Below are 11485 nucleotides of genomic sequence, written 5' to 3' on the forward strand. Positions count from 1 at the left end.
ATTCCCTGCTGTGCTCTTTGCTCTAGTCCTTCTGAGGGCTGGAACCAGGCGTGATTTGCTCTCAGCTACAGCCTCAGAACCTGGCATGGTGCTTGGCTCGGAGAAGACAGATGTGGGTGTGGCTGTCGCTGTGGCTGTGGCTGTGGATGTGGACGTGGACGTGGATGTGGACGTGGATGTGGATGTGGACGTGGACATAGACATAGATCTGGAGACGAAGACTCAAATATTGGATGATTTCCCCTGGGCCTAGATCTGGTGTGAAAGATTCAACACTCCTGTCCACACTCTGGCCTCAGGGTCACTTTTATTTGTTTCTTCCTGAGGATGGCCCCAGGCAAGGCCAGCCCTGAGGACGTGCACTAACTGCCTGTGTCCTGCAGACAAGGGAACATGTCAGGGAGACCCTGGTACCATGGGACAGCTACTTGCTTATGTGGGAACCAAGTCTCAGCTCCACCGCCCCCACTCCCGCTCCAGACAAAGAGCCCAGTTATAAAGCTAACCTGATACAAAAGTTGAGAAACCCTGACATCTAAAGGCATCCTTGGAGATGATAATGTGGCAGCATTGATTCACTCTGGGAAAAGGCATGAAAGCCTGAAGGTTAGATGTAGAGCTTAACATTCCTGAGATCCTCAGCAGAGACCCACATAGGCCTGGTTTTCTACCTGGAATGAGGTTAGCAATCAGTAGCAGCTACTCAAGATATTTTGGAAATCTCCGAGATTAGAAAACACAGAAGAATGGATAAATCTCTCTCCTGGCCACTGCCGAGGCCTGGGGGCTGAATGCCCTGCCCCTAACTATCTCATCAGTCTCCATATTAAGGCAAGGGGTCTTGACCATGCACCCGCCCCACATTGCCTGCGTCCTTGTGACCTTCAACATAAATGTCAAACTGCTTATCCCAGCACAAAGTCCCCTAGGAATCTGTCCCTCCAGTTTTATCCCCTGTCATCGGAAAAAAATATGTATATTTACCCATTCACACACACATCTGCATGCTCCTTTACCAAATCACACACATCCACATGTCCCTACTTACTTCCTTTCACTTTCTTAACCTCTAATTGTCCTTAATGTGTTTGCCCATCTAATTCTAGGAATCTATAGTAAAGAAATACTTGCCAGGTGCACAAAGATATATGTACAAGGATGCTCATTGCTTTATTTTTTGCAACAGAGAAAAAATAAGGACAAGTTCGTCAGCAGGTTAAATACCTTTTGTCTGTCTAGTCTGTGGTCACTATAGAGCTGGTAAAATGATGCCGGACAGGTGTAGATGAACATGGAAAGATCTCTAGGACATGCTGTATTGGGGAGTCCTAGGGGACAAAGAGCAGCAGTGACCTCTCCTTTAATCCTGAGTAGAGTCTTGAGTAGGAGACTGGAGGCAGAGATGGGAAGGGAGTTTAATATCAGTGGAACCCAGGTCCCTCAAGGACCAAGGGGTCCCTAAGGAAGCCCTTGCTGGGTGTTCAGATCATAAAGCATGTGTACTTATGCTGTTTGTTTATGACTGAAACTTCACCTTTTCACTCTTTTGACTAAATTAGAAATCATCTGTAATTTTTCCTATGTCATCATTGGGACTGATAGGAGTTCGGTGTCACCCCAACGGTCAGGGGGAGGGAGAGGGATAATACTGCACATAAGTGTAGTTAGCATTTTTCCTTGGTTCTTCCTCAAATGACAGCAGTGAAGAATCACAAGTAGTTGAGATTTAATAGTTTTATTAAAAGTATATTTTAGAAAGACAAACTATGCCCCAAGGAGACACATGGAGAAAGACAAAGTATGCCCCAAGGAAGCACATGGTTCCAGCGCTGTAATCAACACAAAGGGCCAAAGTGGCTACGAAAGGGGGAAAGACCACAAAAGGCCACCAAAAAGAGAGAGAACACAGAAGGGCAAAAAAGGGGATCCCAGAAGGGCAAAAAAAGGACCCAGAAGTGGGAATGTCTGCTTTAAATTTGGGTCATGCTGGGTGATTCCAAAGGTATTCCTAGGTGACTGCCAAGTGAGGTCATTTCGATTGACACTTGATTGACACTAGGTAACAACTTTGCCCAGTGTGCATGTGCATACGAAGAATCCTACTACCACTGGGGTGTTCTTTGGGTGGTCTCTAGGCTGGGCCCCTATTCATTTGTTTCCCCTGTTGCTCATGTCTGACTAGCTACCTTACAGTAATACTGGACTCAGATGAAGCCAGTGCTGCTCCTGGGTGGATTTGACCAAGGTCAGAAAATCTGCCTTCAAAACTTAAATCTACTGCTGACAAGATCTTTCACTTGGAACAAGTATCTTTGCCTTCCTGTGTGAGGTTCACTTTCTTCATCTGTGCATGAAAGGAAGTGGACAAAATAACCTCTATGGTCTCTTTGTTGCGAGATTCTATTGGTCTATTTTCTTGAGGCTAGTGCAGTGTTAATAAGAATGGCAGTTGCTCATATTTTTAGTGATTATCATGTGATAGGCACTCTTCCAATTTCTTTACACATATTAACTATTTTAAGCATCATAGCAACTATTTGAAATAAATACTATAAACTCCATTTTGTGGAAGAAGAAAATGAGGCCCAGAGATTACATATCTTAACCAAAGTCACACAGCTATAAAGTTGTAGAGCTGGAACTTACTTCCAGGCAATCTGATTCCAGAATCCGTGATCTAAACCACTCTGCTATGCTGCAATTAAAAGTTGACCTTTAATTGATCGACCATGTGATCCAGCAGCCCCTCTACTGGGTATTTACCCCAAAGACTTGAAAACCTATATTCGAAAGGTATCTGCAAACCGATGTTCATAGCAGCATTATTCACGGTGGCCAGGACATGGAAGCAAACGAAGTGCCCTACAATAGATGATTGGATAAAGAAGCCGTGGTACGTATATACAACAGAATATTACTCAGCCATAAGAAGAGATGAAATACTGCCATGTGCAACAACGTAGATGGACCTTGAGATAATCATGCTAAGCGAAATAAGCCAGACTGAAAAAGTCGAAAATTACACGATATCACTTATGTGTGGGATATAAAGCTAAAAGCAACAAATGAACAGGACAAACAGAGACTCATGGACACGGACTATAGACTAGTGGTTACCAGAGGGTAGGGGGAAAAGGGGAGCGGGGAGGTAGACGGGATGAAAGGGGTCAAATATGTGGTGACAGAAAGAAATCTAACTATGAGAGGTGAACGCACAGTGTAAATATATATATGCCTTACTGTTAAAATATACAGCTGAAACTTATCAGATTTCATTAACCAATGTCACCATAAAAAAATAATTAATTATAAAAAGTCGATTTTTATATTGCTGCATAATTTAAGAATTCATACCAAAAAAATAGTGTTAACGAAGCAAATGTGAAGAGCAGATATGAAAAGTATAGGTGCATTTGGGAAAATTATCTGTAGGAGTCCAAATGCAAAAGGAAAGCAAAAATTCTCCTTAAATATTTAAGCATTTTTATATTGCATCATTTCCGTATACCACATTGTGACTGTATCTACATATTTCTGTATAACAAGTGCGAGAAAAAGATGTTACAACTTCATTCTTGTGCATTTTTTTCCTCTGAAACTAACACCATCAGATGCACATGGCGATGATGGTTTCAATTTTAATTTCACAGATGAAAGAACTCGGTGTCATCTTCTACAACTGCAGCTGCCTGGTCCTAGATTTACAAAGGATATTCGCTTTATATAGTTCATTAAAATTCAAGAGCAGAGTTCCTCAGACCTGGTCCAAGAGGCTCTATGGAGTCTATGACAATGAAAAGAAATTGCAACTTCAGTTGAACGAAACCAAATCTCAAGCATTTGTGTCGGTGAGTTGTTGCCCTGTCTCCTCTCCTCCTCCATTCTTTCTCCAAGGGCCCTTTATTAAGTTGGAATATTCAAGGGTGATCTTCTGTCAGGCAAAAATGAATTCGACAGATTGATTGGTTCTGTCCCATTCCTTGAAGAGTTCAAGTCTGTCCACGCTTATGCTCGATCATTTGCTGTTCCTAGTGATGACAATGATAAATGTTAATAATCGTTCCTAATTCCAGACACTTTGTGTTATCTGATTTGAGCCCCACAATCGTCCCTTAAGGTGGACCCAGGATTATGACCGTGTTACAAATGAGGATACTGAAGCTTATCTACCAGCACAAAGACACTCAGATGGCAGGTGACAAGAGAACCACCATCACCCAGGTCTTCTGACATAGGTCCTATTTTTGATGCTCAATATCATTGATATTCAGATTTGCTTTTAGCTATTTCTATCTGATGAAACAAATCTAAGTGAACTCAGGAGTGTAAAACAGACAATAGCAAAGCTGTTGTACATGATTAAGGCTGGAGGACAAGAGGCCCACCCAGGAGGGGAGGACCCCTTGCATAGCTCACAGGCCTCTGACTACACTTAAAACCACTACCCACCTTCACCCACCCACCCTAATCTCCCCAACTGGCCACCCGCTGCCCACACACCACAGCTGTCCCCACAGTGTTACCAGCAATGGGCAGTGTATCTGGGCCAACAGCCCTGGTCCTCTAACTTTAGAGTACATAAGAACCAGCTGGAGAACCTTTTAAACTACAGATTTGCAGTCTCCCCACCCTCACCCAGGATCTGATCCACTGGGTGCAACCTTAGGAGCCTCGGTGAGACCTGAGGATTTTGACTTGCATCAAGCTTCTGAGTAGATCTGATGCTGAGTAGCTCTCTACACCATGCTCCCAATTTAACATGGCTATTTCTCCACTGATCGATACCAGTGCTTTCATGTCAATTTTTTTGTCACCGAAGAGCATTTCATTGAAGAGCGAATTGTATCCTTAAAATGAAGGCACAATCTGAAAATTTAGAAATGTAGCAATAGAGAGAAAAGAGGAAGTTGAAATTGTTTGTCTTAAATAACAAATTTACATAAATGTGAAGAGCAGAAAACAAACTATGAAAGATTTTCATCAAATGGAGCTAAAAAACTTTTTTTGGTATGTGAACAGGTCCAGAGTGCAGTAGCAAGTAGCATATTGTATAGGGCATTTTACTAACAAAATTATTTCATATGTTTAATTTCACTTCTTCTCTAGACAACCATGTAAAATAAAAAGGCCAGAGATGTTTCTCAATTTGTAGATGAACAACAATAGACAATTTGCCAAATAACCCTGATTCCAGATGGCAGCAGGTGACATGACACCTTAAGGGACACTCACTCAAGTGGGTCCAGTAGAACAGACAGGAAGGAGCAAGAAATAGATAGATTATGAGCCAATTTCAGATAATTGCTGAATTTCGAATTCATGGTTTGAATCTTAGAGATAAGTAATGTGGTTGTTGCATAAATTTAAACTCAGATCCTTAAAGCAGGGAGGGTCCTACTTTGTTGATCCCAAAGTTAACATCTACCATGGAGGGCTCAGGCCTTTAACAAAATCTTCTAAAGTACAGGCCTTTGTTGTATTCTAGGGCAAATTTACCAATTGCCTTTTATTAAACAATTCACCACAAAATAAGTCGAGTTGTGAAACTTTCCTTTTAATATAGTCTTTTAAACTATGTAATGCCTTTACTTTTTGTTTTTATTTATTTTGTTATTGTAACTTATTTTATTTTCTATTTCTTATTACTACTAAGCCAACCGATATTAATTGAACACCATTTCTGCAGAGGTATAAAATCTTACAGGTATAAAATAAAGTAAAAAGCAATCCACTTTTGGAATAGTATCAATCGCCCAGAGGTCCTTGATCTCACCTCTATTATAGTGTTTATCACATTTTTGTAACTAATTGTCTATTGATCATTTCTCTCACTGTTTTACAATGTTCTGAAGTACGTATGCCACACTCTAAATATCATTAGAATTTCCAGTGCCTCATTCGGGGCTCCCTAAAAGCTGCAATGAATATCGGATTGGTTTTATTAGTAGTAATATCAGTAAAAAGTTACAGGATGCATGCAGTTGTCTAAGTAATATGTGCCAAACACATGCCAAAACAAATTTATTTAAATTCAAAATACTTATTATAAAATATCTTAAAACAGTATATTATATTTTTATAAGCTGGCAGTCCTGACTAAATTAACACAAAGAAAATGAATTCGAAGACTGTATGAATTACTATTTCCAAAATTAGATTTTAGAGGATTAAAAACTTAGCATGGTTAAATATAAATTTTAAGTTGTAATATATATATGGATTATTTCTAATTTTTCTCAAAGAACACAAAGAGGTTAGATTTAACTTATGATCCCTAGTAACTCAGAGCCAGATAATTCTAATTTTCTTACATTTCTCACTGAAATCAGTAGATGGAAATGATAGTCGGCTGAGTTTTTGTCCTATCATGTAGATTTCTTTTTAGAGCCTTTAAGATTATGCATTCGCTTTTCAAGATGAAGACTAGTTAGTTCAAAGCCTGTTTTTATTAATCTAGGTGCTAGACAGATTTCATTTCTTGTTGTTTATTGTTCACTTCATTTACCCATCAGTCATGTATATTGAAACGTATTTAGTGAGTGAGGGCAGACGTTAAACAGAGCTTGATACTGCTATTAAAATACCATATTACATTCCTATTACTTAGTATAGTGTTTTCAAAATTAATTAATATTATAGCATGAATCAGTATTTCATTCCTTTTTGTGGCCAAGTAATATTCCATTGTATGGATATGCTACATTTTGTTTTTCCTGTCCATCGGTGGATAGATATTTGGGTATTTCTGCCTTTGGATATTGTGAACAGTGCTCCTATGAACATTCATGTGCCAGTTATTTGACAACTCGTTTTCAATTCATTTGAGTTTATACTTAGGAGTGGAATTGTTGAGTATTGTGCTAACTCTGTGTTCAACATTTTGAGACACTGACAAACTGTTTTCCGAATTGGCTGCACTATTTCACAATTCCACCAGCAGTAAATAAGGATTTTAATTTCTCTACATCTTTGCTAATGCTTGTTATTTTGTGTTGTATGTTAGCCTTCCTAGTGGGCATGAAATGATACCTCATTGTGGTTTTGAATTGCATATTTTAATGTGTTTATTGGCCATTTGTATCTTTTTAGCGAAATGTCTGTCAAATCCTTTGTCCATTATTCGATTAAGTTACTTGGTTTTTATTACTGAGTTGTAAGAGTTTTTTTTATACACTCTAGATAAAAGTCCTTTATCAAGTATATGACTTGCAAATATTTTCTCCCATTCTGTGGATTGTTTTTTCATTTTAATTAGATTTCAACATGTATTGTAATGATGGAGTATGGACTTTTAAAAAAAAACAGGAAACTTATGAAATAAATCAGAGTCTGGTAATGCGAGTATTTAATGAATATGCAAAACAAGTTGCACGCATATATCCAAGGCATTTACTGATCTAAGAGAGAAACATATATTACCAAGAAGCAAGGTGTCTCAGAAGCACTTGATTAGAAAAAGATCATCACAGGGCTGAAACTAGGAAGCAGATCTGTATATTCCTCTCCTCCTTTTCTATAGATGAAGGAGGATGTTGTGCAGACATGCATTTTCTTAATAAACACAGGGAGCACCTGCCAGACTCCAGACATTGAGTTAGACAATGGGAACACAACAAACAATAATGCAGGCAAATAAAGATCTGTTCACACATGGGTGGAAATACCTAGAAAGAAGTAACTCTAATAAAAGTAGAGCTTGGGAGTCACAGAAACCTCCAACACTTTTTAACTTAAAGAAGCACTTTCACATTCATTCCACAAATATTTATCGAGCATGTGGTATGTGCTGAGTGTGGCATGGTACAAGGAGCAAGAGATACACAACCATGCAGCTCACAAGCTAGTGGAGAAGCACACAACGAATAAATGCAACACAATGTAACACTTGCTACAATGAAGCCCTACAAAGCAGAAATCTTACTTTGATCACTGATATATGCCAACGGCCTAGACTAACGCTGAGAGGGTGGCAAGCACTCAGTGGTATTTGCTGAGTGAATGAAAACAAGCACAGACAGGGCTCATTCTCTTACGTATGCCTCAGGCAAACCAGTGTGAAAGGTGTGTTGACACCGAGGTTCAGAAAGTGGAAGGAACAAGCCCACGTGCTGCAGGTTATAAATGCAGGAACCTGGCCAAAGGCACAGCATCTGCACTTGTAAGATAATGGTGAGTGTAAAGAGGCCAACAAGTCGGTGCCTCAGTGCCTTCGAGCCGGAAACAAAACTTTGGCATCTAGACCCATTTCAGAATCGGCCTCGACTCCCCTCTAGCGCCAAGATCCTCAACTTCTCCGCCTTAAAAGAGAAGAGCATTTGAAGCAGAATCAACAGGATAACGGAATTAAAGAACTTAAACATTTAATTAATGGAAATTTTCAAAAAATGAGTAAAAGCAATCCCTAAAGTCAAGCTAGCAGCAGAAAGATGAGGCAAATACAAGTTTATGAGTTAGAATATGACACCTAATAGAAAAAATAAGTTATATTATGGAAGAACAGAGAATGGAGAGGTAACCTTTGGGTGAGGATGTAAAAGTTTCATGGAAGAGATAGCGTTTGAGCAGGAACTTGGAAAACGCACAGGGCTCTAATAGACAAAAATAGAGAAACGCGTTAGCGGCAGGGGCTGGCGGAGTGACCCCGTCGAGGCAGACGGACGACAGATGGCCGTAGCCCGGTGATTATTTCAGTTTTGGGTACAGATGGCATGGTAGCCGGCAAACAGGGGAGGCCGAGATGCAGGGGAGGCCATAGATTCATGCCAGCCAATGAGCTCAGACTGGCCACTGAGAAACCAGGAGTCCTAAAGGGGCTCGCACTTGGTTTTATAACATCACGGGGCAAGGAAATGAGCTACGGAGATACGCAGAAGCCCCAACAAACAGCATTGGCGCCCGAAAGAGGGACACAGCCACCTGGAGTATGAGGGAGGGACACCAGGGAGGTACTGCAGAGGCACCGGCCGGCTCGGTGGCAGATGTGTGGGCCGGGGGAAGTGTAGGACTAGCATTGGTTTTTGTTTGTTTATTTGTTTTGTTGTGATTTTGTTTTTGTTTTTTGCTTGTTTTTTTTTTTATCATTTTTAAGACTTGCAAGTTCATCTTCATTACAAAAGAAAAATAAGATAAAAAACTCATTCTGATACTCACCTGCCAATGGGCAGAAGTAATTAAATAACCTGAACATTTAATTTATTAATGGAGAGTAATTAATTAACTAATTAATAAATTGACGATGAGCACAGACACCTGTGAGTGTGTGACCTTCCACAAGCTCCTTCTCAGCCAGGCATCCAGTCAACAGCTTCAGCTTCCCTCTGTGTCTCTGCAGTAGGGCTCCCGCCAGCACAGCGCGGGGCTCATTCCCGAATGTTCGATGAGGGGCCCTGACCTCCATTATTCGTGCAACATTTGATAAGGGACCCAACACTGGCTTTCCAGGCAGTTCCAGAGACCGTCTTTTCAGCCTTACAGTATTAAGCTCTCCTTTCGTTATTTCTGCTCCTCCCTGTGCTATGGCGTATTCTTGTTAGAGCAAGGCAGGAACTACAAAAACACTATTTTCAGTCCTTTCCAGTGGAAAAACAATAAGAAAACCAAAGTACGCCTTTCCTTCTCTATAGCAACTTCGTCTAAAAACACCATACATTTTTTAAAGATGGAAACCATTTTGAATAACATGAGAAAAATATCGCAAGGATAATTTACCTCTTTTTTCTTTTGCTTGAGTCTTACAGAATATCTTTTTCTCCCTGTCTCTCCTAACAAATTTGAGCATCTTAATGACTATTGATTTTTCCTCTAGAATTATTGATGACCCTTTCTCAACGACCAACACTCCTCTTCACGACTTGATGAAAGATCAGAAAAAAACGACCTTTTTAGGTTATCTTGAATATTTTTATAGTATAGGTAGATAGACAATGACAGATGATAGATGAAAGATAGATAAATTAACAGCCATGTAGAACAAGAATGTACATCACCATCACACAAGTTTAGAGTTAGAGCATTCCTCTGAAAGTCAGAGAAGTGTGTTTTGAAAGTAAGAACTCCCTCCCAAAATTGACTTAAAGGACAGACTTGAGACCAATCCCATCATACTTTGATCTCTACATGCCTCAACTTTTATAGGATTGAAAATATTTTGTCTTATAAAGAACTGGAAAGTAGTTTTGCAAAAATTTAGTTAAAAGCCAAGATCCATTAAAACAAATTAAAACAACAACAACAACAAAAAGAGAAATCCCCAGATGACAAAAGTTAATACTCTTAAAGTTTGGTTTTTGTGTCTTCACAGAATTCTCCCAAACTCTTTTGTCCTAAGAACAGAAGCTTTGACATAGATGCCATCTACAGTGTGATCGATGATGCCAAGCAGTATGTGTACATCGCCGTCATGGAGTACCTGCCTATCTCCAGCACAAGCACCAGAAGGTCAGTGAGTGCATAACCTTGACTTAGAACCCATTCTCCAGGGTCTAGCACTAAACTGGGGCTAGAGGAGAAACCAGACTAGACACTGAGGTGCTATCAGGTCATGTTAGGTTGCACATCATTCAAATCTTCTGGGTGTGCATTGGTAGCTTACCCATGATGCACCCCCAACCTCAGTCCTTTTAAGGGCTCAGGGTCTCACCCTACAGAAGTAGCTCAGTAGTTTACATTATAGACATGAGAACAACTTTAGAATAAAGGCTGGGTTGTTTTCAACTTGAAAATTATTTGAAAAAATAAATGATGCATCACTTTGTTGCATTGATGTCAGTCTTCATTACATGCTAAATTTTCATAATATCTTTCCAACTTAAAGGAGAAAGAAACTTAAAATGTACATGTTCTCAGTCAATGTATGAAGAAGAGAGCATCTTAAAAATAGAGAGCTCTTTCAATAATTCATCATCGTTAGGGAACTCATGTGCACTGTTGGTGGGATTGTAACTTGATGCAGCCAGTATGAAGAACAGTATGGAGGTTCCTCAAAAAATTAAAAATAGAACTACCATATAACCCAGCAATCTCACTTCTGGATATTTATCCAAAGAAACCCAAAACACTAATTCAAAAAGATATATGCACACATGTGTTCACAGAAGAGCTGCTTACAATAGTCAAGATGTGGCAGCAACCTAAATGTTCCTTGATAAATGACTGGATAAAGAAGATGTGGCACGTACATAAAATGGAATATTACTCGGCCATAAAAGAGAATGAAATCTTACCATTGTGACAATGTGGATGGACCTAGGGGTATATGCTAAGTAAAATAGGTCAGACTAAGAGAAATACCATATGATTTCATTTATTCGTGGAATCTAAAAATCAAAATAAACAAACAAAATAGAAACAGACTCACAGATACAGGGAACAAACCGATAGTTGCCAGATGGGAGGGGATTTGAGAGGCTGGGCAAAAAAGGTGAGGAAATTGAGAAGTACAAATTGGTAGTTACAAAACAGTCATGGGGATGTAAGTGCAGCGCAG

The 11485-nt window shown here is 39.7% G+C and overlaps 1 protein-coding gene across 5 annotated transcripts in view; it reads left to right on the plus strand.

The window, feature by feature from the left end:
* Positions 1 to 11485, plus strand: part of PLD5 (phospholipase D family member 5) — a 212331-nt gene that overhangs the window by 173417 nt on the left and 27429 nt on the right. For all 5 annotated transcript variants that reach the window (XM_023523200.1, XM_023523199.1, XM_023523202.1 and 2 more), the window contains 2 exons: positions 3651 to 3848; positions 10301 to 10437. In XM_023523200.1, the coding sequence (XP_023378968.1) occupies positions 3651 to 3848; positions 10301 to 10437 (335 nt within the window). The remainder of the gene's footprint in view (positions 1 to 3650; positions 3849 to 10300; positions 10438 to 11485) is intronic.

Source organism: Pteropus vampyrus, unplaced genomic scaffold (genome assembly GCF_000151845.1).
Source record: "Pteropus vampyrus isolate Shadow unplaced genomic scaffold, Pvam_2.0 Scaffold383, whole genome shotgun sequence".
Lineage (NCBI taxonomy): Eukaryota > Metazoa > Chordata > Mammalia > Chiroptera > Pteropodidae > Pteropus > Pteropus vampyrus.